We start from the raw sequence: 24,117 nt of genomic DNA, 5'->3' as shown, positions 1-24,117 counted from the left end.
TGTAGTTTCAGTTTTTTTGTTCAAATAAAATTGATATTTTTCAGGAATTTCAAATCATTTTATATTATATTAGACAATGGAAGTCCGAACTGATGAAATAAACTACGAAACATTGTCAACCACCTTCAAACAAACAGCAATGAAACAAGTTATCACACGAATTTCACACATTTTTTATTGATTTCATTAAATTTTACATTTTCGTCGGTTTTGAAGAAAGTGTTCTGTCAACAAACCAATGAAACCATCGTGTGAATCATCCATCTATCTACTCTCAATTGAATATTTACCAGTACGGAAATGTTACATTTCAAAATTCATAATAACTTCTTAAAACTTGAACTGAACAATGTCATATGGACAATTTTACCAAATAACAAACATTGCGAAACGAATTAAAATTTTTTCTAACAAAATAACCATGAAACATGTTGGAATGGAATATTATGAGAATAATTTTCATGATATTCAAGATACAACTGAACATTCTTTGCAATACATATTTTTCGTGAAGGACTCAATACTTTCTACTATTTTTTGAGTATATGAGTATAATCTGAATTCAGTTGAATTTCCAATAAGTTGATAGAAGACCCAGGAATAATCCACAGTAACTTTGTCAGTTTATATTTACTAATCAGTATTCGACTACGTGAATAGTTACATTTCTTCAAGCTCTATAGATATTCTATATCATCTCCAGTCATTAAAACTACTGAATTTTCGAACTCAGCATACTTCACGTTTTCTATAATTTATATCAACGCCATTCTGGTTGAACATTGAACTTCAATGTATCGTTTACTAGTGAATCCTCACTCGAGATGGTTTTCCTCACTTCTACTTGTAGAAGTGAGAATGATTTGACATCTCAGCCTTGAAATAAAATGGATCTACTAAATCATCGAAATTGAAACCATGATGCTAGTATAATTAATTTTGTAGTCAGACATTTTTTTCATTTATAAAAATCTCGTATAACTATGTTTCTGATCGCATTCCTCCAAATCGACCGTTTTTTTATGAAATGTTTTGTCTATATTTGGTGAATATGAGAATTGATCGTAAAGTATATTTCATACCGCCAGGCGATTTAGGGTGTTCAATTAAAAAAAAATATTCTGATGAATTTTTTTTGCGATTCGTAATAAGTTTTATGTCAGAACAACTCTTGCAGGGTCAGCTAGTTGATGTTATATTTTACTTCACTGTTCATATGGAACTCGTTTTTTCACATATTCGTTCATACTTTCATGCTCTACTGAACCTCACCTGCACGTGTCATTGATAATACAGAATATTCCGCTTTTCATGAATCCACTTCTCTATCTCTGTCGTTTAGAAATCAATTCAAAACATATTTGGAACATTGGTGTGTAGTATTTTACGGGGGGGCAAATAGGGTCAATTATTCACGAAAAGTGAACTGGGAGTCGATATAAATGAAAATTATTCCTGCATCACCAAAAACTCCTGCGTACGAAATTATTTGGAAAAGCCCAAAACAAATTAAAAAAAGTGTAGAATTATTTTTTTAATGAAAGAAGTTATAGTCGCTAAACCGCTATTTTCTCAGTTAATGTACTACATTTTTTTATTAAAATCGCTATTTTTCACTATTGGAATGGATGAAAATGAAATTTCATATAGAGTTTTTATTTTGCAGTGACGTACGTGATACTTTTCTTGTTCTTGTTAATGTTACGAAAATCAGATTTCAAAATGATTTTGTGCCTAGTGGTTTTGGGGGATGCCGAATCAGAATTTCGAAACAATTTTCTAATGGACCCTATTACACTACGTATGCCTACGAGAATAATAAGTTTCATTTTGGTCAGTTTTGAGGAATTTTGCATAAGTGTACACCGACATTCTAAATATTTTCGGAATTGCATTCCAAATAACACGAACAGGGTGTGGTAAATTCATGAAAAGCGGAAGACCTGGTTGAATGACAATCAGAATGTACAATAGGTACAGTTTTTTTTCTGTAGGGTTATAATATTTGTAGTGGGGGCATTGTCATCACCTTCACTTTCCGGCTTGTTAGCGGGTCGAAATAACGGGTCCTAGAACGGAATCACACGCTAGGTGCCTAGCAGTGAAAGCTGCGGCGAAACACAGCTTGGCTTTGAACTGATCATCTTGAATAGTACCGCTTATCTTTGGTAGAATGAATCTACTGTCAATCCCATATATGGCGTTTCCGTAGGAAAATATATCATCACCGCAAATTTCAGACAATTTCTTTCAAGTACAGTTGAGTGGGTCAGCCTAACACCACTGATGAGACCTCGGCGTGTTGAAACAATGCTTTCTGGTGTTGGATCACAACTATCTAGTTTCATTATAAGTCAAGGATGAATTTTCGTTATGTGGACACCCGGCGATTTTGAAAAAATTTTTGACTGTACTTACGTATTTTGATGCGTTGATTACGAATCCGAAAGAAAAAAGCGGCGCTCTCCCTTATTTAAAAAGTTACGGCCCTCCAAAGTTCAGAAAAGGGCAACTTTTCAGCCTTCTTTTTCACTTAATAAATATTTAAAAACATAAGCATTTATTCACTAGGTCACCTTTACACCTTATTCCTCCTTCTTTAACACTTTTCACTTCAATAATCAACATTTTTCTTATAAAAATGTTAAAAAATGTACGGAGCTGCTTTTTAGTTACATATCACTGTATTTTACGTTTTTAAGGTTAATGATATGGTTGGTACGACTGATGCAGTCCATATTCCTGAAGTAATTCAAATGTTTTTTACCTTCATTCTTTAGATCGTAAATTGGTTTTTGGTGGTGTATTACAAATTTGAAATAGTAGGCGACGGCAAATACCAACCGCTTTTTTCTGAAATGTCACTAGTAACTAACCTAAAAATAGAATAATGTCACCAGGAGAAGCATTCGTTTTTAAATTAAGTTTTTTATAAGAAAAATGTTGATTATTGAAGTGAAAAGTGTTAAAGAAGGAAGAATAAGGTGTAAAGGTGACCTAGTGAATAAATGCTTTTGTTTTTAAATAGTTTATTTAGTGAAAAAGAAGGCTGAAAAGTTGCCCTTTTCTGAACTTTGAAGGGCCGTAACTTTTTAAATAAGGGAGAGCGCCGCTTTTTTCTTTCGGATTCGTAATCTACGCATCAAAATACGTAAGTACAGTCTAACATTTTTTCAAAATCGCCGGGTGTCCACATAACGAAAATTTACCAACTGAAAGACTATTTTCAGAAAGTACTTACCCTGCTACATGTACTTATCTCTTTTAACATAGCAATTTGCTTTTTATTCGTGAAACAAAGCAACATTTCTAATAATTGCCGTACTTAACCTTGTACCCACCGGCATATCTCGGTCGCTGAATATTCTGCAAAAAAAGAGTGTAAAACAAAAACTCGATCACATTATTCCTGTAAAGACCTTGTCTTGTAGCAAATTACTCGTCCGGTAAAGGGTGTGGTCGTTGGCGTTTTGGTGAGAACAGCAAACTGTCACTTCCAATAGCTATTTACGAGGGAAAGCTGGAAAGTTCACGATTTTTTTATACTTTAGCTCGGAGTTCCTTTTCGAAACGTTTCCTGTAAATACTGAATACAGGACCCCGGAAACCTGCGATCTTTCCATTTTCTTTTTTTCACTTATGAAATTCTGGACCAGATGGAATTCCTGGATTTGATATAATAATATGATTTATTGGATAGAATGACGTCTGTTCTAGAAAATAAACGACTTGGAAGAGAACCTACATATATAGAGTTTGGAATGTTAAAAAATGTTGTTATTGTCAAATCTTCTAATTTCAAGTCACTCCATCCATCCACTATTCACTCTATTCCATCTATCAGAAAATGGTCTGCAAATGTGAAATTGATCTTCATATTTAGGAGACTACTAGTATGTTCTTGTATTGGTTGGAAAAATGTTCTTTTCGTTTGGCCGATATAAAGTTTTGGGCAAGAACAACAGGTCAACTCATATGATTTTTCCGTTAATCAGCTATCGCACCCCTACGAATGATAACCCTCAGAAGTCGAAACTTGTGCGAGCTGAGGACTAACATTTATCTAACATTGAAGTTTTGTCTCTGTTGTTTTAATGAATTTGCCAAAATTATTATTTAGCCGGGAGGCTACAAAAAACGGGCGATATCATTCGTGTATACTTAAATGACACCTATCATTGTTCATTGTCGTGGAAATGGTAGTTATTTCTTTATATGTTCATCATATGTGAAATTTTCTCGTCATTATGTTCAAATTACGATTTTCAAAAATTTCAATTAGTTTCTACCTAAACTCAGATGAAATAATTAGTCAATACCTATGTAGAAGGTCAGATGATTATTTGAAGCACAAATTGAGTGGAATTTTTTCAGTGTGAAAACGCTTTAGGAAGCTATCGCATAGCAAAACACGTGTTGCGGTTTCGTGAACTGTCCAGTGGAAATCTCACGAAAAAATGTTGTTTGGATAACTTGAGGATTTTTATCAAGTAACTACCAGTTCTATAATTGAGAAGTATTCTCAAGTCTGACTGACGCGTTGAAACGGAGTCAGTACGTAAAGTTCCAACAAGATGATTGAACTTGCCTGTATTTTTTATCGCGAAATGTGCATGAAGCAACTTCCAATGATCATTTCCCATTTTGGAATTTTAAAATATTTGGCGAGTTATCAATTTTCACGACAATTTACCTTGCAGCTGATGAAGCATCATGTGACTATGAAACCTTCCCTAGAAGTTAGTAGTAGCTTTCTCTGGTAGATTAGTGTGAGCTAGCATATAGTTCCGACTGCAATCACTAGATTGCAAAGAGTTTTCAAAATGTTTGTGAATATGAGAAAAATGGGGATGAAATCATCTTCAAAAGTAGAATAAGCACATCATCGAAAGTAAATATAAAAAAATATGTTTCAGATCTTAGATATATTTTTTGAAGAGCAGTCCTGAACGAAATGATTTGTTTCTCATCACATACTATTTTTTTTGATGTATGATGACATTTCAATCAGAACAACTCAGTAATACTCACAGTAGCCTAAACTACATAACCCAGAACCTTGAAATATGCAGGTAGGCTGCCCCCAAGGAAAAAATAGGGACCCAAAGATTGTATTGAATTTCGGCAATTTTCAAGTTGGAAACCTGAAATTTTGGGTTAATAGAAAAATATTGTATCTATTTGTTTGAAATGGTCTAACGCGGAACTTAAAAAAAAATCTGTTTAAAATATGTTCATCCGTTAATCAGCTGTCGCCCCCATACGAACGACAACTCTCAGGAGTTGAGAAACTTGTGCGAGCTAAGGACTTACAAGGTCTTACCTTTCAAGGTGTGATTTCTAACACCTAATGTTACAAACCAAATTCTACGCCGGCAAAGCCACGGGCAACAGTTGAACTCTATATTTTTTCTTTAAAAATTCAGTAACTTGAAAAATATACCAATTGCACTTAGTAATGAATAGCTACGATTATCGAATTATGTTACCAATAAAGAAATTCGCAACAACGACGACTGCCCTCACGCGTCTGCCCGCGTTCGGGACGCGTTTTCGACGATGGCGCTGTATTCCTTAGACCGCCCCATTACCCCCACTCATCATCTCCCTTCGTCTTACTGTAGACGCGACGCGTAATGGCTTACTGCATTGCGTCAAGTCAATCTTCTCGCGATAAATTTCAAACAATTCGTCCAAATAACTTGTGCAGAAGACAAAGTTTATCTATATTTGATACTCGAAACCGCAATTGTACCGATTGGTTTGAAATCTTTTGATTTTCATTTCTTGTTACCTATTTTTTTTTAATTCTTATCTCGTATTGATAGTTAGATTTTTTTATTATTTGATTTTTGCTTGTATTCTATTTCACTGTAATTTCAGTTTTTTGCTTGATATAATTGTTATTTAACAGCTAATTTCTTTAATTTTATACAGATTGTTTCAGGAATTTCGAATCAATTTATAATGAAAAGAGAAATGAAAATGTCTATGTTTTTTACCACTTTTGTAAAAGTGGTAAAAAACATTTTCATTTCTTTGTTCATCATGATCTCCTACCACATAGTAACGGCTACATCCATCAATTTGATCAATTTATATCATATTAGACAATGGAAGTCCGAACTAATGAAATTGACAAATGCAATTGAAACTTTCAATCGTTATATTTATATTGATACCAACAATCCATGTTTTTCCGTGAAAACAATTTGCACCGTTCATCGAATAATTTTTCAAAAGTTTATTTGCATGGTATTCGTAACTGATTACGATGATACAAAATATGTGATTTATTTTCAATACATTATTTGTAAAGATATAAAACCACACAATACGCAAGCTTCTAATAACAATATGTGGCTTCTGATATATCTAGTGTTCTCCTCTATATGACCCATCATCACCCAATGCCTCAGAGATGTCAGGAATGTAGTCTCCGTCATCAGTGGAAATGGCTCTCACAGCTGCAACTGGAACAGCAGCTGCAGCAGGTATAACTCCAGGAACTATTGCTGGCCCAGCTCCCGTATAGCTAGTTGCAATTGATCCAGCAGGTCCACTGACTACTATTGGAGGACCTATAATGTATAATGGAATCAGTGATTCACTTAAAATCTGATTTGAACCGTAATGCCTTTGCTGACTGATGAAACGCTCATTTCATTCGCCTGAAATAGAGCACTTTCTTTCGAAGTTCATCAAGACTTCTCGAAAATCTAAGGCAAAGTGGAGAATAATCTCATCACGATAGATGGGATCACTTTCATACAATATTTCACATCAACATCAATTGTCGTTTCTCATTCTCATATTGAAATCGAGAAATGGAAGAAAAAGAGTGTATCAGGTTTACCATTATTAATTTTTGCCAAAAATACAAAATTCCCTCACCTGCTGGGAGAATTGCTGGTCCTGCAGCTACCAATCCAGTGCCAAAAGAATTTGTTACAACTGTCCCACCTGGGGCTGCTGAATCCACTGCACCCCCATCTGGACCCAGTAGGGTGGTTCTGCTACCTGGTCCTTGTAACACTTCCACCGTGGGGATTATGCTGCCACAAGAATGTGCGATGGTGAAGACAAAAAGAACAATTGAAAACTGTAAATAAACACAACAAATCCATATCATCTGTTTAATTTTCTCCGATTATGCTTAAAAATTTGAGAAAGAATAAATTTAACTTCCAATGATGGACTGGTGCTGTCAAAACTATTTTGATTTCATCTATAACCTCTCTCCAACAGTACATCCTTGAACATTTTAATTGAGTCACCATATACCTCGAAGACGAGCTCAGCAACTGTCGACTCTTTCACAAAATTTTGAAAAATTGAGAGAATATTATCAGGATAACATTTTTGATTTGTCGATTTATGAATTCATTATGATCGGATGAAGAATTACAGCATATTTACCTACGGACAGACATATTCTGTCTTTGAAAAGAAATATTTTTTTTTGTTATACAAGTAAATGATATAACATGACATACCCTTCTCAAGGACTAAAAGAAACGACACAAACGACATTATTTATAAATAACTTAAAGTAAATACATGGAATCTAATAATTACTTAACAAAATTTTGAAAATCACGTCAGGTTAAAACAAATCGACAGATTACAGCAATGTCAAAAATTCATTCTGTTAACTGCAATTCAGTGAAAAGTACATTCAATATCACAGCTTTTTTAATCACTTGCAAAAATAAAACCCATGGTAAGGTTACGTGTTGATTTAATATCCAAGTCTAATCTTGAAACTCATTTTCATTTTAACTGAATCGAAACGAAGAAATAGCATTGTTGTGTCGTAGAACAATGGCTTCAAATAACTCCAATGGAGTTGTTTGAGGGACAATGTGAACTAGAATCAGTTCAGCAACAATGAGAGACTCGTCCAAAAATACTGTAATAACATGAGGATCTGAGTGCCAGAACACTCAGGAATAACAGGAAACAAAAAGCTGATGAGTGTACTGAACACTCCATATATTTTTTGGATGGGATTGCCAGAATTTACAATGAATGGTGCCCTGAGAAAAAAATATGAAAAATGTTTTCGAAATGTAAGAAATGGCTCAGAAGGATTACGAAGCAATTAACTGAACATCTCATTCGCATCTTAACAAAATAGCTGTATAACGAAGTCTTCAGTTGCAGGCCATAAAATAAACTGACAGAGATAGGAATATCAAATTACAGGCAGCGAGCTATTTAAAGACAACCCAAACTATATTCAGAAGGAAATGATGAACATCCAACAAAACATCTGCAAAAACTATTTTGTTTCAATTCATATTGATTAATGTCAAAGTTAGTACCTATTTTCAAGTTTGAAGGTATTACTCCTCAATGATATAATGAAGTGGTTATATTCCATAAAAAATTTGGTAGTAGTTTGTTAGGTTTCAACTTGACAACCTATAAAAATTTATCATCAACCAATGTTATATTTTGTCGATGTCTGAACTGATTTCATTTATGTTGTGCCCATAATATTGCATTCATAAACATGATTGGAATCATTCAGAATAGCTTTAAGAGAGTTCTACACTACAAAAGAGGTGAAAAATCCAATCATATGGTAATTATCGAGTATCCAAGACACCGATTTTGTTGTTGTTTTTCTCAAATTTGGCATAATGTAGCCAGCTATCAATTCCTCATATGCTTTATGGAAACATTTCTTTGTTAGGTACCCAGGTTCAAGTTTTAGATCTCAGCTCACAAAACAAACTTAAAATCTGGCTACTTGCAATTCTTCAGGAAAATAAGAACAGTACGCAGTGAAATTTTCATGATACTTATTTTACTCATATACATATCCATAGTTTTCATTTCATATATATTGCAATCACAACTACTCTTTTTTGGGTTGAGCTAATCTACAGTCTATTGAACACACTATTTCATAGACATCATTCCAGATTTGTACCTTGACATAATATTACGTCAGATATAGATGAATGAGAAACTGAATTTTCATTTCAACCCCTGTTTACGTTGTAGTTGACTCCACAACACCCAAATATTTGCCTAAATATTTTCATTAATTTGATAAAATCTTTGGTTATTTTTATCACTTACAAAATAAAGAAATCAAACCAATCAATCTCCACAATATATTTTCCAACTAGCGTAACAGAATTTTTCGGTTTTCATGAAATACACTTTCCAATCTATCTATTCGAATATTCAAACTGACAATTATTCTAATGAAGCCAATTAACACAGCTCTGCATTAGTTGTTGACTCATTCTGGTGTAGGAGTGTTCGATCCTACTCGTATCTGATTGATAATTATGAAAACTCACCTTGAAATCCATTTTTGATATCGAACAGAACTGTGACATCGACTACGGCCCAAGTTGCCTTGTAACGATTTATATCATTCGAAATGGCAACACCGTCAACCTTGCAACTGCCCATTGGGCAATCATAACTAGGAAATGCACTTATGATATCAAATATTTCATTTAACATTATAATCTGGCATTACAGTTATTATTACGGGGTGAATGGAATCTAGATTCCTAAGTAGTTGATACCAGCTTTGATGTCAACAAATCAGGTTTTTTGTCTCGAGTTACTATTAATGGTTTTGTACTGAGTGAACAAATATTTTTTCGTTCAGAGTTTTTGTTCTATCCCCATTTCCGAATTCCTAGCTGTGAACAGTAGATAATGCCAACATATTCTGTTATATTTTTTTTTTCAAAAACAGACTTGATTGCAAAGAGTTGGACATTGTAGAGATATGTACGTGTACACACAAAACTGTTGATGAAACATGCTATGAACACTTGAGACAATACCTATGCCAAGGGTCAGAAAAGTATTATAACTGCTACAAAATTCAGTCACAAGATATGACTCTAACGAACATATCAATATTATAAGGTAAATGAAAGCTTGTAAAAATGGTTTATTCTAATAGGAACTAGAAGACCGCTACCACTTTCGAAAGTCGTGCCTATTCTAAAATTTTGTGTATTATATCGGAGCCATAATGCTAATAAATCTACAAAGACTATACTAACAGTTATTTCAAAAATCTAGCGTTTACAGGCATGAAATAATGCAAATCAATGTGTATGTGAAAGTATTTGCTTCAAGAGCGTTTTTTCCAGTTTGTGTCTGAAAGTTACTTCTTTGCATGATCCACACATCTTTATGAGTTCAATTTGGAATTTATTGCTATCTTTCTTTCTTTGGAGGATTCCCACATGAAAATATATCCTTTTCAAATTGAAAATGAAGGATTCAAGAAGAAATCTTCAACTACTTGAAGAATCTCCGGAATTATTGGCTTATGAATTAGGTTGGGTTAGGTTAGGTCCAAAGTGAGTTGGTCTATTCGACCCTCCACCGCAACCCGCAAGGGTTTATTGTGACACCGATTCACACACGACCAAATACACTCAGCTTCTTAACAAAGCTAATTAGTTTGTATGGTGAGTGATCTTTCAGGTCAGAGGTAAGAGTACGGCTCTGCCGAACTCTAAAAAACTTGATTTGGTCCCCAGCGGGACAGTCAGATAGTCAAGGTGCAAGATTCCCACCTTGATACCCGCGACAACCTTCCCATATGGAGGTTTTTGCACGTCAACCACACCTGACGATGGCTTAGATTCAACCGTGCAGGGCTTTTTCGCCTCTGGTTTTGGTGAATCATCACCTGAGCGCAACCTGCTCATGGGGGTTTGTTTCTCCACCTGAGACAGATTCTGCGTACGCTGCTCAAGAATTTGGTGCAAGGCTCAGTTATTGAATCAGGAGTTGGAGAGTTGAGAAGTTCTCGCTCCTGATCTAAATTTACAGGGAGATCAGTTGGAGTCGTAAGCTCGACATCCATCTCCTCTGTAGACTCAGCGTCAGAAAGAATTTTCAAGTTTACTCGGAACTACTTCTGAACTAAGGAAACAAAACAAAAAATTGACGTTCTAACAGAGAGCAAAAATTGATACCTTTTTGTCGTTAAAAAAAACTTTTTTTGGTTGCAATTAATTTGATTTATCCAATTTATAGATTTTAACTATCAGCTCAATTAGGACAAGCTCTCAGCTTGATACCAAAACCATATTCATAAGTACAGAGTGTTAAATTAGATACTTTTAACGGGAAACTCCTGTTTCCAAAATAGATAGATGAATACTGATGGCTGTATCTAGGGGTCAAATTTTATGACGAATTCAGTTATGAAAATCACACATCGACATCATCGTTTCTCAATTTTTCGAAAATGTGTATTTTCGTAAATTTGCTTCAACTTTTTTCCTGTATTTCTTGTTTCAATGGAAACATTATCAAAGCAGTTTTTTACGTAGAGTTCGATGTTTTGGAAAAATTTTTTTTTCAATGAGATATCAATGGTTATTGATGGAAAACCATATTTTTATGAGACACCCTGTATATTCCCGCATATTTCAATAGAGCTTGTACATTCAGGTACATTTGTGATGATATTTACTTACACATGTGTGTTGCATATGTTAGCGACATGTTTCATTTTGCACTAAAATTTGTTATTTGAACTTCCGAAAAAGCATACTCTGACTTCGTATTATTACGATCCGATTCCGATAATGAGATGATGATTCCTGTATATGATTTTTTTCCAGTGGCTCCTTTTCATTCGATGGAATCTTAGCAATAGCAACCAACTGATGACTCATTCATTTTATAGAAATTCATATTGACCATAGAATAAAAAAAATAACTATAGTATGATTTATACTGGTTTTTGTATTTGTTACCATGGATTTCGGTTCATTAGATCATTCTCAAGTGAGTAATATAATAAATATACTCTGATCAGTGTATATCAGTTACTCTTAAAGGCCTGCCTCTCGGGAAGTTACTTCCAATGAAGAGGAAATTTCTATGAACAATTAGACGGTGTATATGGGAAGACCACTCAGCCCAGTCATAGAAGGAGAAATTTGAGAAGAAGCAATTGACGCTTCCAATTTCAAACCAACCTTTTGGCTACGATACGAGGATGACACCTTCGTTACCTGGAGACATGGGAGGGACAGACTGAACCTATTTCTAGACCACATGAATGCTCAACACCCTAGCATCAAGTTCACCATCGAGACTGAACAGGAACAACGAATAACTTTTCTATATATGTACTCGTCAAAAGGCGTGGCACAAGACTGACACATAGGTGAAGTGTACCGAAAACCGACACATACGGACAGATATCTGCATATAGATCAACAAGGCCATGAAACTGAAGACTTCTACAAGTCAAAATATGGTGGAAACTCAAACGGTTGCACGTGCATTTCTACCGTACATCTCTAGGGTTACAGATAGAATCGGAAAAATCTTAACAAAGCATAACATAAAAATAGTGTTCAAGCTAGGAAAATACAACAAGGCCTGAGATCTGCGAAACACAAAAGAGATACACCATCAGCTGTGGGGGTATATCGTATACCATGCATCTGCGGAAAAGTTTATATCGGTACTACCAAAAGATCAATGGGTACAAGGCTGATTGAACATCGGAGAAACTGTAGATCAGGTCAAATAGAAAAATCGACAGTAGCAGAACACGCGTTTAGTAAAGCAGGTCATAGGATACTGTTTAAAGATGTGAAACTACTTGCACCCGATCATGGATACCACAGTCGGCTTGTACGGGAAGCCATAGAAATCCATGAACATACGGAAAACTACAACCGAAAAGACGGGGCGATAACGCTCAACCGGATTTGGAATCCCATACTGAAAGATGCTGAGGTGGCAACAGTGCCATGCAAAGTCATCAACAGGTAATAACACGGTCAATAACAACGCTTCAACAAAAAAGGCGGGCTACCTGTGTGAACATAAATATAACGATCGGTGAACCATCAAGATGAATAAACCTCTGAAGAAGCCAGCCACTCATGCTGGCGAAACATCAGGATACAGTTCCAAACCACGACGGCTTTCGAACCCGAATGAAGATCGTAACAATGAAAATCTCGGCCGCGAAAGCCTAAATCAATTTAACAAAAATTAGTTTTCACTTTCTCGTCGATACAACAGAATCGTTTTAGATACCTCATTAGAGAAAACATATCCGATCTATAGATTGGGTACTAGAAAAGCTGTGAAACAAAACCATTTTCCTTAATGAATATAAAATGATCATATTTTTTCAACAAGTTGCTCAATAAATAATGGATGAGTGAATATTTCGATCAACTTATCAGGTTTGAATTCATATTCGAATCATAAAGAAGAAACGTATTATTTTGCCAATGATGAAATACTTTTGAATCGTGTGGGTAAAAACATCGTCATTATTTAAAATCTTCATTCTATTAAAATACATAAAACAACCTTCACATTTGAGAATGAAGAAATCATATATTTCAATAAAATGAAATAATTAAGTTTACGTTCAAAATATTGATTGTTGATTCGAATCCTAGTACGTAATGTGATCGGAACCCATTGAAACATTTATTATCAACATCAAAAACGGCTCACACTGAAATACAGAATATTATATTATGGTATGAACTGATGAAGTACTTGTGATGCACTCTTTGGAACCTTTGGTGTAGTAATGCATATTAATGGAGTTTTATCCCAACACCAAATCGATATTTTTAATACATCGACACGTGTTTCGATCACCAAGTGATTATCTTCAAGATGAAGATTGAACTTCAATCCGTTCTCTGGTGATTCAGCTGCGATACATCAGAACTCTAATACTATTCTCGACAACCAAGATGGTGTCCTCAGGAGATAATAAAAAATTGCAATATTGAAGGAAATGTATCTATCACCACGTTGAAATTATCAGAAACAAGGTAATACCAGTAAAAGTAATAGGTAGTTGAAAAAACTATTGTTTCTGAGCTAACAAATATGGAAGCGCTGAACGGCCTTATATTTATAATATTTGTTTCTGTGATATTTCAACTTCAATCTCGAAATTGCAAGATTTAAGTCGTTTGAAAAAAGTTGAAATTTCTAGAATAAAGTAAAAATTTCGGGATCAAAGTCGAAATTTCGACTCTAAAGTCGTTATTTTCAAGAAAAAAAATCATAAAAATTTGTGGCCCTTCTGCGCTTCCGTAACAAAGCAAGCCCTCATACACTTTCAGTTAAGAAAGCTGAGTTTCTTGGACGTTCAAAATTTCCTGAACCAACAAATCGACATGGATAGAATCGAAGACAACGTGAATAAGACCGATTAAGAAATGCGAGCCAGCAGCAAGGTCGTACAATAATTCTTAGTACATAGTGAGGCAGTGGCGTTGCAATTCTCTGCATTCGTCAACTCCTGATGAGTTTAACTGAACAAGAATTTCGTTTGCCCAATTAGTCTATCAGCCAAGTCCAATTCAGTTTTCAAAATTATGAAAATTCCGTTTGTTCTTATAACTTTCCCTGATATTTCAAAAGAATAATCCCTATTTCAAATTATATACATCGCAGAAAATTCAACATTTCAATTAGATTCAGGACTTTAGAACTCTCTAGACTTGAGTTGAATTGTTGGTATGGTCAATTATGACTATTATAATCAAACGAGTTCGATTTTACTATCACCAATCAGAAATTGGAATACAAAAATATAAGATTCGAATCAAAATAAGATTCGTCTTTGGTTGAAAAGCTATACGTGACAAAAAAATTAGGTGAATATTAAAATTTCGTGGGCAATGAATATTTGACTGACAATGTTTTTAATTTTTTTATGTTGGTTCACTTATCTTGAACATATTTTTACAGTTTCAGCAGCAACAATTCATGGCAACAATTGAATTAGATTCAGGACTTTAAGACTCTCGAGACTTGAATACTGAAGTCTAGTTTGGTTAATCATGACTGTTACAATCAAACTATCAAACGAGTTCGATTTCATGGAATTCCTAACTCATCAGAAATTGAAGTACAAAAATACTATAAGATTCAAATCAAAAATAGATTTTTCTTTGGTTGAAAAGCTATACGTGACAAATAAATGTGCAAATTTCGTGGGCTATGTACATTCGATTAGCAATTTGTCTTATTTTTTCATGTTGGTACACTCATCTCGAACACATGCTCACAGTTTCAGCTGTTGTTTATGTTTAGTTTGTTGATGAGAGGAATAAAAGTGTTCTGCGTATTCGGCGGGCGATTTCCTACTATAGAAAAAATGGATCGGAGAATTTGAATCAAATTTTGTGTAAAAAATGAAATAAGGGGCTTCAAAACCTCAGAAATGTTGACAGTGGCATACGATGACTTTACTCTGAGCCAAAAAGATGTTTACAAGTGGTACAAAACGTCGAGGAGATGTGAATGACGGTGCTTGGTGCTCGCCCTCGACGCCTCAGCACATAAACAAACCATGAAACTATTAAGAAAGTGAAGAACATTGTTATAAAGAATCGTCGAATCACTATCAAGTAAGTTGCTGAACATATTGGTTGGCTCATGCTATGCAACTTTTTCGGAAAGTTTGGGCATGATGCATGTGGCAGCGAAATTCGTTTCAAAATTGTAGAATTTTTACCGAAAAAATCGTCGCATGAGCATCGCTCCGAAGTGCATCTGGAGTTTTTGCCACAAGGAGTATTATATTGAAGTTAGGCACCACTTGCGAGAAACAATACGAACAATTCATGGCTTTCGCATCTCGACAATGCACCTGCCCACTCGTCATTGTTTGTTCGTAACTTTTTGGAAAAAAACAACACCGTAATCATTCTTTAGCCACCGTATTCACCAGATTGGACCCCCTGTGATTTTTTCGGTTCGCAAGATTGAAAAGAGCCATGGAAGACTGCGTTTTACGACGATTGAAGAGATAAAAACCGAATCGCTGGGAAAGCTCAATGACATACCAAAAAGCGCATATCAGAACTGCTTCAAGGATTGGAAAAACGCAGTCACAAGTATACTTTATCTGAGGGGGACTATTTTGAAGGGGACAAAATGGAAATTCATGAATAAATAAATATTTCTGTAAAAATTCATTTGATTTTTTGAACAGACAGCATATTTTTCAAAGGATGGCAAGTTTCATGACCATACTCTGCCGGTTTTTAAGTTTGACGACTGCTTTCGTTGCCTTATTGGATTGTCCTCAGAAAGAATACTATTTGTATATCGATAGTATGCGCTGTGAGAATACGAAGAGCCCTGCATGCATTGTCTCATCGTCTATGATAATATTTATCCCAGTGGAAGACGGAAATTAAGCAATAAATTTGTAGGCTACTGTCAACAAACCAATGTAATAGCTTTGACAAAATATTATATTCGTTCTCTATCATCATATTCAATTATAACTTCAGTGGTGTTTCGAAACAATTATGAGCTATCATCACAGAAAAGAAATTCTTGAATTGAATTCATTCAAGTAATCTCATTAATCTGTTATGGCGCCAAAATAATCATTATGATTGACTGACTGTCTTAATTGCATCGGGAGGCACTAGAAATCATGTTTCCAGTTCTATACCGAGTGCATCTTTTGAATAATTGAATTCAAGATATCCTACAATATAACTTACACTTTTTCATCATTTATTTTCATTCGTTTAACGAAGATAATTATAACTCATTTGATGATAATTTTCAGTCCACAGACCCGAAAATCTATCATGAATGTATTTTCTTACATTTTCATCAACTGTTTCATATCTTAATGTTTGCTTACGCCCCATCTCACAGAAACATTTTGGTTCACTGGAAAATATTGTTTTATTGTTAATTGAAAAATCTGTTTTTTTTTCTCCCAAAAAATCATCGTTTATGCTTTGCAACTCCCAAACATTTCTTTCATTTCTCACTGCTGTTCACTATTTCAATTAGCAATAGGAAATTTCATTTGCGCTTTACACGGAAGAAATTGAGAATGAAATTAAATTAACCTACTTTGTTTAGTTTTCCGGTTAAATAGTCTAATGGTTCAAGTTACTTATATTTAGAAAAGTTTCTTTGGAAACCGACTCGAGTTGTCTAAGAAAAACAATTGTTTTCTCGACAATGTTTCGAATTCAATTACATCTTTTAGGACTTTGCGCCAAATAGTTTTGATTACCTGTCAAAAACTTCATAAATGTTGTAGTATATATATATATATATATATATATATATATATATATATATATATATATATATATGCTGAACTGGTTTTTCCGGATATTTGATCCGTGTATGTGATATTATCTTTAATTTCACCGACGTTTCAACAACATCTCATTTGTCATTATCTAGGTGTGCTGTTACGTGTTATATATATATATATATATATATATATATATATATATATATATATATATATATAGCACGGATGTCAAGCTATAGCACAGCTATAGCTTGACATCCGGGTTCAGGAAATAATACAAATAGGAAGGTTATCGAGTGTCTTTATATAGATAAAGAAGTTAATGATCGGACATAGCACTCAAAAAATTGCCAAACCATGGACATGTGTTTCGGGCTTTTGGTCCATCATCAGTATGGTGCAGCCAAGTGTAAGGATAGGCAACACTTGGTTACCAGAAGAAAGAAATACAAATGCACGGAGCAATTGCAGGAGCCAGCCGCACATTTGTGATTTCAGTTAATAGATCTTGTGTTTAGAAGAAAACTATAGCCCAAAAGGTTTTCATTGTGAAGACTGGTTGTTGGTATTATTTTACATGTAGCATTTTCCGTCTCTCAAAGGTTAAAGAGTTTCATCCTTCATCAAACAGTTGAAAATGGAGAAAAAATTTGGCTGGTATGGACAATGAATTTGCCTCAAAATAGACACAGCAAGTTATTCAATTGAGCAGACGACCTGACGAGTAAACAACTGAAGACATTGGAAAACTATAATTGTTAATAAGGTTTCCAAAATGTTAATTTTGTTACTCAAATGGGTACTTGACTGAAAATTCCGTTATTATCTACCTGCCACATACCGACAACAATTGAAATGTTCAACTCCTTTTACTCCGGCTATGGTGATATATATATACGCAACACCTTAATTGATATTTATCGCACTTTGCTCTTGGTATGTATATAGTTACGCGGAAGACTTTCACTTCCATGGAGTTGCAGACCGGACAAGTTCAAGGTCTGAATGGTTAGTCGAAATATTATCGCAAAAAGTTTTTGCATCATCGATTTTTCATGGAGTTATGCCGACTAGTCATTTACGATAATTAGTTTCACTTGAATACAGGGGCAACTCGAATATATCTGAAAAATATAATAATTGATTTGAAATATAATAGAACTGACTGATACTTGATGAAAAATCACTTTGACGTGAAATTTCCAATCGAAAGTTTACATAACCGCGCCACATGTTTTGCTAAACAATAGCATACCATCTGGATATTTTGTTTTCCTCTCCTCTGATCATTTCTTCATCATAAAATATTTTTATATTACATGGTTTTGAAAATTTTCTATTGAAACTATCAATCTATACTAATATAAATGTGAAAGTTCGTGAGGATGGATGTATGAATGTATGTATGTTTGAGGATCTTTCACTCCTGAACGACTGAAAGGATTTAGATGAAACTTGCCCTAAATACAGCTCATACATCAGAATAACATATAGGCTACAATTCACAGAGACTTTGTGTAATTTTGGTCATAATATAATGAATAAGTCGAAAAAATTGCTCCCTATACGCAGCCTATACCGTGAGAGTTACATGTAGATAATGTAAGTTGAATTCGTTCTTTTACAATTAGTAATTTGGACGGATTGTTCAAAATTCATCACGATAAAATTAACTTGACGCAACGCTGTAAGCCGTTACGGGGGACGATGTGTGGGGGTAGAGGGGCGGTCTGAGCAATGAAGCGCTATCGCCGAGAACCCGACCCGAAAGCGAGCAGATGCGTGAGGGCAGACGTCGTTGACGGTTTTGTTAGTTTCGCGAATTTCTCAATAGGTCGGACGGTAGCTGGTTGGTTCGACGTGACTACTTTGTTCACTCACTCGAATCGACCGGCGTGTTGGTCCCTGGTTCAAACCCCAGGCTGAAATTGCTATCGTCCAACCCATGTTAGGAATCACACGTTAAAAGGTAAGACCTCATTAGTCCTAAGCTCGCACAAGGGTTGTCGTTCGTGAGGGTGTGACAGCTGGTTAACGGAAAAATACATTTCAAATACATAAACAGGTAACATAATTGGATTCTCGAAGCTATATATCACTTAGTCCAGTCGGCATATTTTTTTAGTTACTGTATTTCCAAAGTAAAAATATGAACAACTAGCTGTTGCCCGCTCTTATATTAACTTACAGCCGGAGTCACTGATCCTACAATTTTTAAATAGGCAGGTAGGTTCTTTGTATAGCGTAAATAGGCATGAAGGTAGTGAATCAGGAATTTCCATCCCTAAGGGGAAATAATAGGGTTTCGAAGATGGCATTGAATTCCATCAGTTTTGAAGTTGGAAACCTGAAGTTTTGTGTTGATGAAAACATATTGTGACTATCTATTCAAAATAGTCTGTCACGAAACTCAATTTGACAAACCAAATTCTACTGTGGCGACGCCACGGGCAACAAGTAGTCAAACATAAAACTGGTAGTTCTGGCACAAAATTAATCCAGAGCAAGAACTATCCTTAAACAATAGAAATGCAGCTCTCTTCTCGATGCACGTTTTATCAACCAAGTTGGCGTCTTCAGGAGATAGCTAATCCCTTCTTTCAATCCAGACCTTCATTCATATATAACAGAGTACACTTTCGGTTTCAGTTTCAGATAAAGGGAAAATTCATGCTAATTCTATATAAAAGTAAAGAACAGCCGGAAACGGTGTATATTTTTCTGGTCTCCATAATCGGATATGTGCTGAACTTTCCTTCAAACTATTTTCAATAGCTCATTCAGTTTGACTGATATACCTTTGTCAGAGTTCTCACAACGTATTTCACATAATATCTCAGAATTTCATTTCCAAACATTTTGTGCTAAAGTGAGCAAGAAGTAATCACGTTCAACTTTTCGAAAATTCAGTTTAATCCGTTAGTGTATGTTGGCTTATAAGAAAGGGCAATGAACTTTAGATAGATGTTTTTATGAAAAGTGACAGAATCATGAAGATTCTCATAAATTTACGATGTCTAATTAACTTAATCACTATATTTGAAGGATACCTGTTGCTTTATCCAAACTCAAAGTCACAGCTTCCCTGTTGTCGGGAAAGTACAACCGTGGAACGAACGATTTGGGATGCAAACTCCTATTGAAGTGCATCATTTTTGGGGTGTTTACGTGTAGTTGATGCAGCTCCTCCTGAGTCCACTTCACTACTTTAAATAAGTAGAGTGAGATTGGAACGGCAAACATATTTGTTGCAGTAACGTTACGACCAGATCGACGACCAGATCTGTCGAAGAGAGTACTTCACCGCTCCTTTGGGTGGCGTTTTCCACCCCGGTGTAAGTATACATCTCTCCGGCATTCAGATGGTGCGGAATGCTTCCATCTACGAGCTACATATCTTCCTTGTAATTCCCACATCTCCCTTATTTGAGATGTACTATTGCACATTCATCTATCCCAAATTTCGTACCGATTGCATGAGTGCACTCTTTCACCTCTCTCAAAGACTGATTTTGATCATTATTATTACCATCATTATCTCTGGAATTAATATTTTTCGAATGTGCACCAGAATATCAAACAATACTGCACCACTGAATAAATTCATGATTGACTACATGTATTAGAAACTGCGATAGCCTGAACTCCTTGTGAGATATCTTGTCGAAAACACTACTGAAGTTGGATGAACACAATTTTCACAGATGAGTTGAAAATTACCTTCCCAACGCTACACCGTTACTTCAATCATATATACAGAGAGTATCAATTAGATCATCTCCCACGGGATCTGTCATACACAATCCACCATACCGAAACAGCATAGAATCCGTTCAAAAAGGGTTCTGGTTTGTCGCATTCCTCAGCTGGCATTTCGATTATGAAATTATAAGAATACAACAATACCTCCGTGGGACGATTGTGGTAAATAGTTCGGTTCACTGACTATCTGGAGCTGCTTTACATCATAAGAAATGTCGCACCCAAAATTTCATTCAACCTTCATGCAGTGGCGTGTCAGTACTTGTAAAGATGTGATGATTTTGTTTGAAAAACTGTATTCCAGAACCGAATATATCACACATCGCCTTTTTACTACTCAGGCTTGTCTTTTAAGAACAGTTGAACCTTATATTGTATTCTTGGTTCAGCCTAAAATAATTGTATAAGTGGGTCGAAACAGCGCTGTCAAAGTCTTCCTGTCGATGCCATGAATGTTATTGCTTCTAATTTATTGTTTTATATTATACTTTTCTTACCAAGTTGAATTCAATACTACAAAAACACATGCATTTGTTTTCTGTAATAGGCGGACGCCAATATCATAATACCAGGGCATACACTCACGCTAGAAAAGCGAAGTCAGCTTCCCAGAAACTTGAAACATTATTTTTAATTTAGAAAGTAGTATTTACTCAGTAACTCAGTAGGTTAGGCTAGGTTAGGTCCAAAGTGAGTGGGTCTATTCGACCCCACACTGCAACCCGCAAGGGTTTATTGTAGCTCACATCTATTCACACTCGACCAAATAAACCCAGCTTCTCAACGAAGCTGATCATTTTGTATGGTGAGAGGTCTTTCAGGTCAGATGGTAAAAGTACAGCAATGCCAAATTCAAAAATCCTAATTTGGTCCCCAGCGGGGCAGGCACAAAGTATTTCCTCTTCCGTTTCATCATTTCCCAAACAGAGGCGTCACATGCTGTCTTCCGACAGTCTGAGTCTCTGCACATGATGATTCAGACCACAGTGAACTGTAAGAAGGCCTGTTAGACATCGTAGTTCATCCCTACTGTAGTCCGATAACTGTTTGGTATCAAGCTTTGAAGGCTGAATAAACGCCTTGGAGTGAGCCAATCCTGGAGGATTCTGCAAGGAAATACATAAATCTTCTTGCCATCCAGGTGTTTGTTTGGCAAAGCCTGAACTGATGTCAATGACAGGATCTGGTCCGATGAAGCTGCTTGCAGCACCTTCCCCAGCAAGGAAGTCAGCAGCCTCATTACCGTCCAGATCAGTATGGCCAGGAATTCAGATCAGAGACAATCTGTTGCGTCTTCCTATCGAGGAGAGTCGTATTTGGCAATTTGCTATCAATTCAGAAGTTGCTCGGTAGGATCCAAGAACCTCCAACGCCGCTTGACTGTCCGTGAATTTTTTTATTGACTTGTGCATGAGGTTGGATTCTTTCAATCTCTCCGAACGCAGAAGAATAGCATGAATTTCCGCTTGAAATACAGTTGCATAGGTTCCTAGGCAGGTTGATATCTCTGTTCTGGGTCCGCCACTGAAAACAGTAACTCAGTTACTTTAATTCCTCCTGAATCTAAAACTAGACATCAGACGATCGCTTCATTGGAGACTCAAGCATCATAATCAACCTTCATGACCAGGAACATCAAAGGAAAGTTAGGGACTTGCAACTTTTTCAATTCATTTAACCAGCTCAATTCCACCCAGAGCGATATATGTCAAGAGTACCAGGCAAACAAATAGTTTCCATCATTTTAGGATTCAACACAACACACCTCGAACTGAATTTTTCAAGTGCTTTTTCAGTTGAAGGAATCCATTCATGTAGAACATATTTCAGAAAACATCTTGACCAAATGAGTATTTTAGATTTTTCTATAGATTTTTCTGCAGTGGTCACTGCAGTTACCATAAGAGGTACTTTGATAATATCGATGAGTTCTTTATATAGTATTTTACAATTTATTCTGAACTGAAAACTACTTGAATTAATAAATAATTATATATTCTTCATTCCAGATATGTCCAGACTCTCACGAATTCCGAGAAGACCAATGCGCAGCCTTCAACTCCATCGCACATAACGGTTTGCTCTATGAGTGGACGCCACACTACGAAGATGAGCTCCCATGTGCTTTGACTTGCAAAGGGAGACCCATCGATCAGGATTTGGATGAGTCAGTTTTTGAAGTAGCTAGACTGGCGAACAAAGTACACGACGGTACCAGATGTAGACCAGGAAGTTTAGATATGTGCATAGGAGGAAAATGTCAGGTATAGTATGGACTTGTGTTATGAATGTTTGAATAAATCATTTTGTTTCAACTGAACTAGAGTGAAAACTGAATACAGTGTCGACAAAATGTTATTCTTGATAAAATTTGTGCATCTCCTGAAACTAAACCTGTACCAACGAAATACAGTAAAACACACGTAATATACGAGGAATCTTCAAATATTTGATTTTGAGACAAGAGTAAAGTATTCTAATCTCGGGAAATTTTATTTAGAGAAGTTGTTGATCATTAAAAAATTCATCTAGATTGGAAGGCATGCACCTAAGTGAAGTTTAATTTTTCATCCATTTTTTTAAAATAAAGACTACGAAAAAGAAATTGCTCAAACGATAAATAGACAGTATCCTGTATACGACTGATTATTTTAAAATCCTGTAATAATACGAATTACACAACTATTGTTAACCACGGTCAATTTCTTTGGAGAGGTTTTTGGTGCAAAGTTATCTTTGTTTTTTATTAATACCGAAAATTACTCAAAATTATACAGTACTTACTAGCTTCTACCCGCAGCTTCGCTTGCGGGTGACAGAAGAAAATAACAATAAATATAGAAACATTCCAAACAGCTGAAACTATAGTCAATTGGATTAGATTGGATTGGATATTGTCGTGACTGTGAATACTATAGTGCGACGGTATTATGGTACTAAGGGTTGGAACTTCATTACTGGAATGTTAGATGACGTTAAAGTAGCTAGATTTTGAGATTTTTTTTGACAAACAATTTTTTTATCCTTCATAAAAAATAATTGTTTTTTTAATGAAAAGTATCCTGTTACTTCTAATACCTCCAAGAACATGTGTACAAAACTTCATGATGTTCGGTTGAGTAGTTTTCGCGTGAAACCGTGAAAAACAAAGTTAGATTCGCATTTATAATATCAGTAGGGGTAGGGATGTCGTGACTGAATAATACAGTGCGTGGTTTTACGATACAAAGGGTTGGAACTTCACTACTGGAATGCTAGATGTTATAGTAGCT

The 24,117-nt window shown here is 35.4% G+C and overlaps 2 protein-coding genes across 8 annotated transcripts in view; one reads left to right on the top strand and one right to left on the bottom strand.

Moving 5' to 3' along the window:
- Nucleotides 1-24,117, top strand: part of nolo (ADAMTS-like no long nerve cord) — an 875,808-nt gene that overhangs the window by 726,794 nt on the left and 124,897 nt on the right. For all 6 annotated transcript variants that reach the window (XM_074186241.1, XM_074186240.1, XM_074186239.1 and 3 more), the window contains one exon: nucleotides 22,855-23,109. In XM_074186241.1, coding sequence (XP_074042342.1) covers nucleotides 22,855-23,109 — 255 coding nt within the window. The remainder of the gene's footprint in view (nucleotides 1-22,854; nucleotides 23,110-24,117) is intronic.
- LOC111505393 (uncharacterized) lies at nucleotides 6,149-9,477 on the bottom strand. Of its 2 annotated transcripts, XM_074186246.1 has the most exons (4): nucleotides 9,321-9,477; nucleotides 6,895-7,102; nucleotides 6,363-6,581; nucleotides 6,149-6,291 (listed from the first exon to the last, which is right to left on the bottom strand). In XM_074186246.1, exons 1-3 carry the CDS (start codon nucleotides 9,357-9,359, stop codon nucleotides 6,376-6,378), a joined length of 453 nt encoding a protein of 150 aa, XP_074042347.1. In that variant the 5' UTR covers nucleotides 9,360-9,477; the 3' UTR covers nucleotides 6,149-6,291; nucleotides 6,363-6,375. The 2 variants fall into 2 exon arrangements, with proteins under 2 accessions (XP_074042347.1, XP_023015954.2); XM_023160186.2 differs by having other exon boundaries at nucleotides 6,230-6,581.

The sequence above is a fragment of the Leptinotarsa decemlineata genome, unplaced genomic scaffold, assembly GCF_025532065.1.
Source record: "Leptinotarsa decemlineata unplaced genomic scaffold, Ldec_3_MD MMD2_tig00078422_RagTag_RagTag, whole genome shotgun sequence".
Classification (NCBI taxonomy): Eukaryota; Metazoa; Arthropoda; class Insecta; order Coleoptera; family Chrysomelidae; genus Leptinotarsa; species Leptinotarsa decemlineata.
This window is presented reverse-complemented; position numbering and strand designations above follow the sequence as displayed.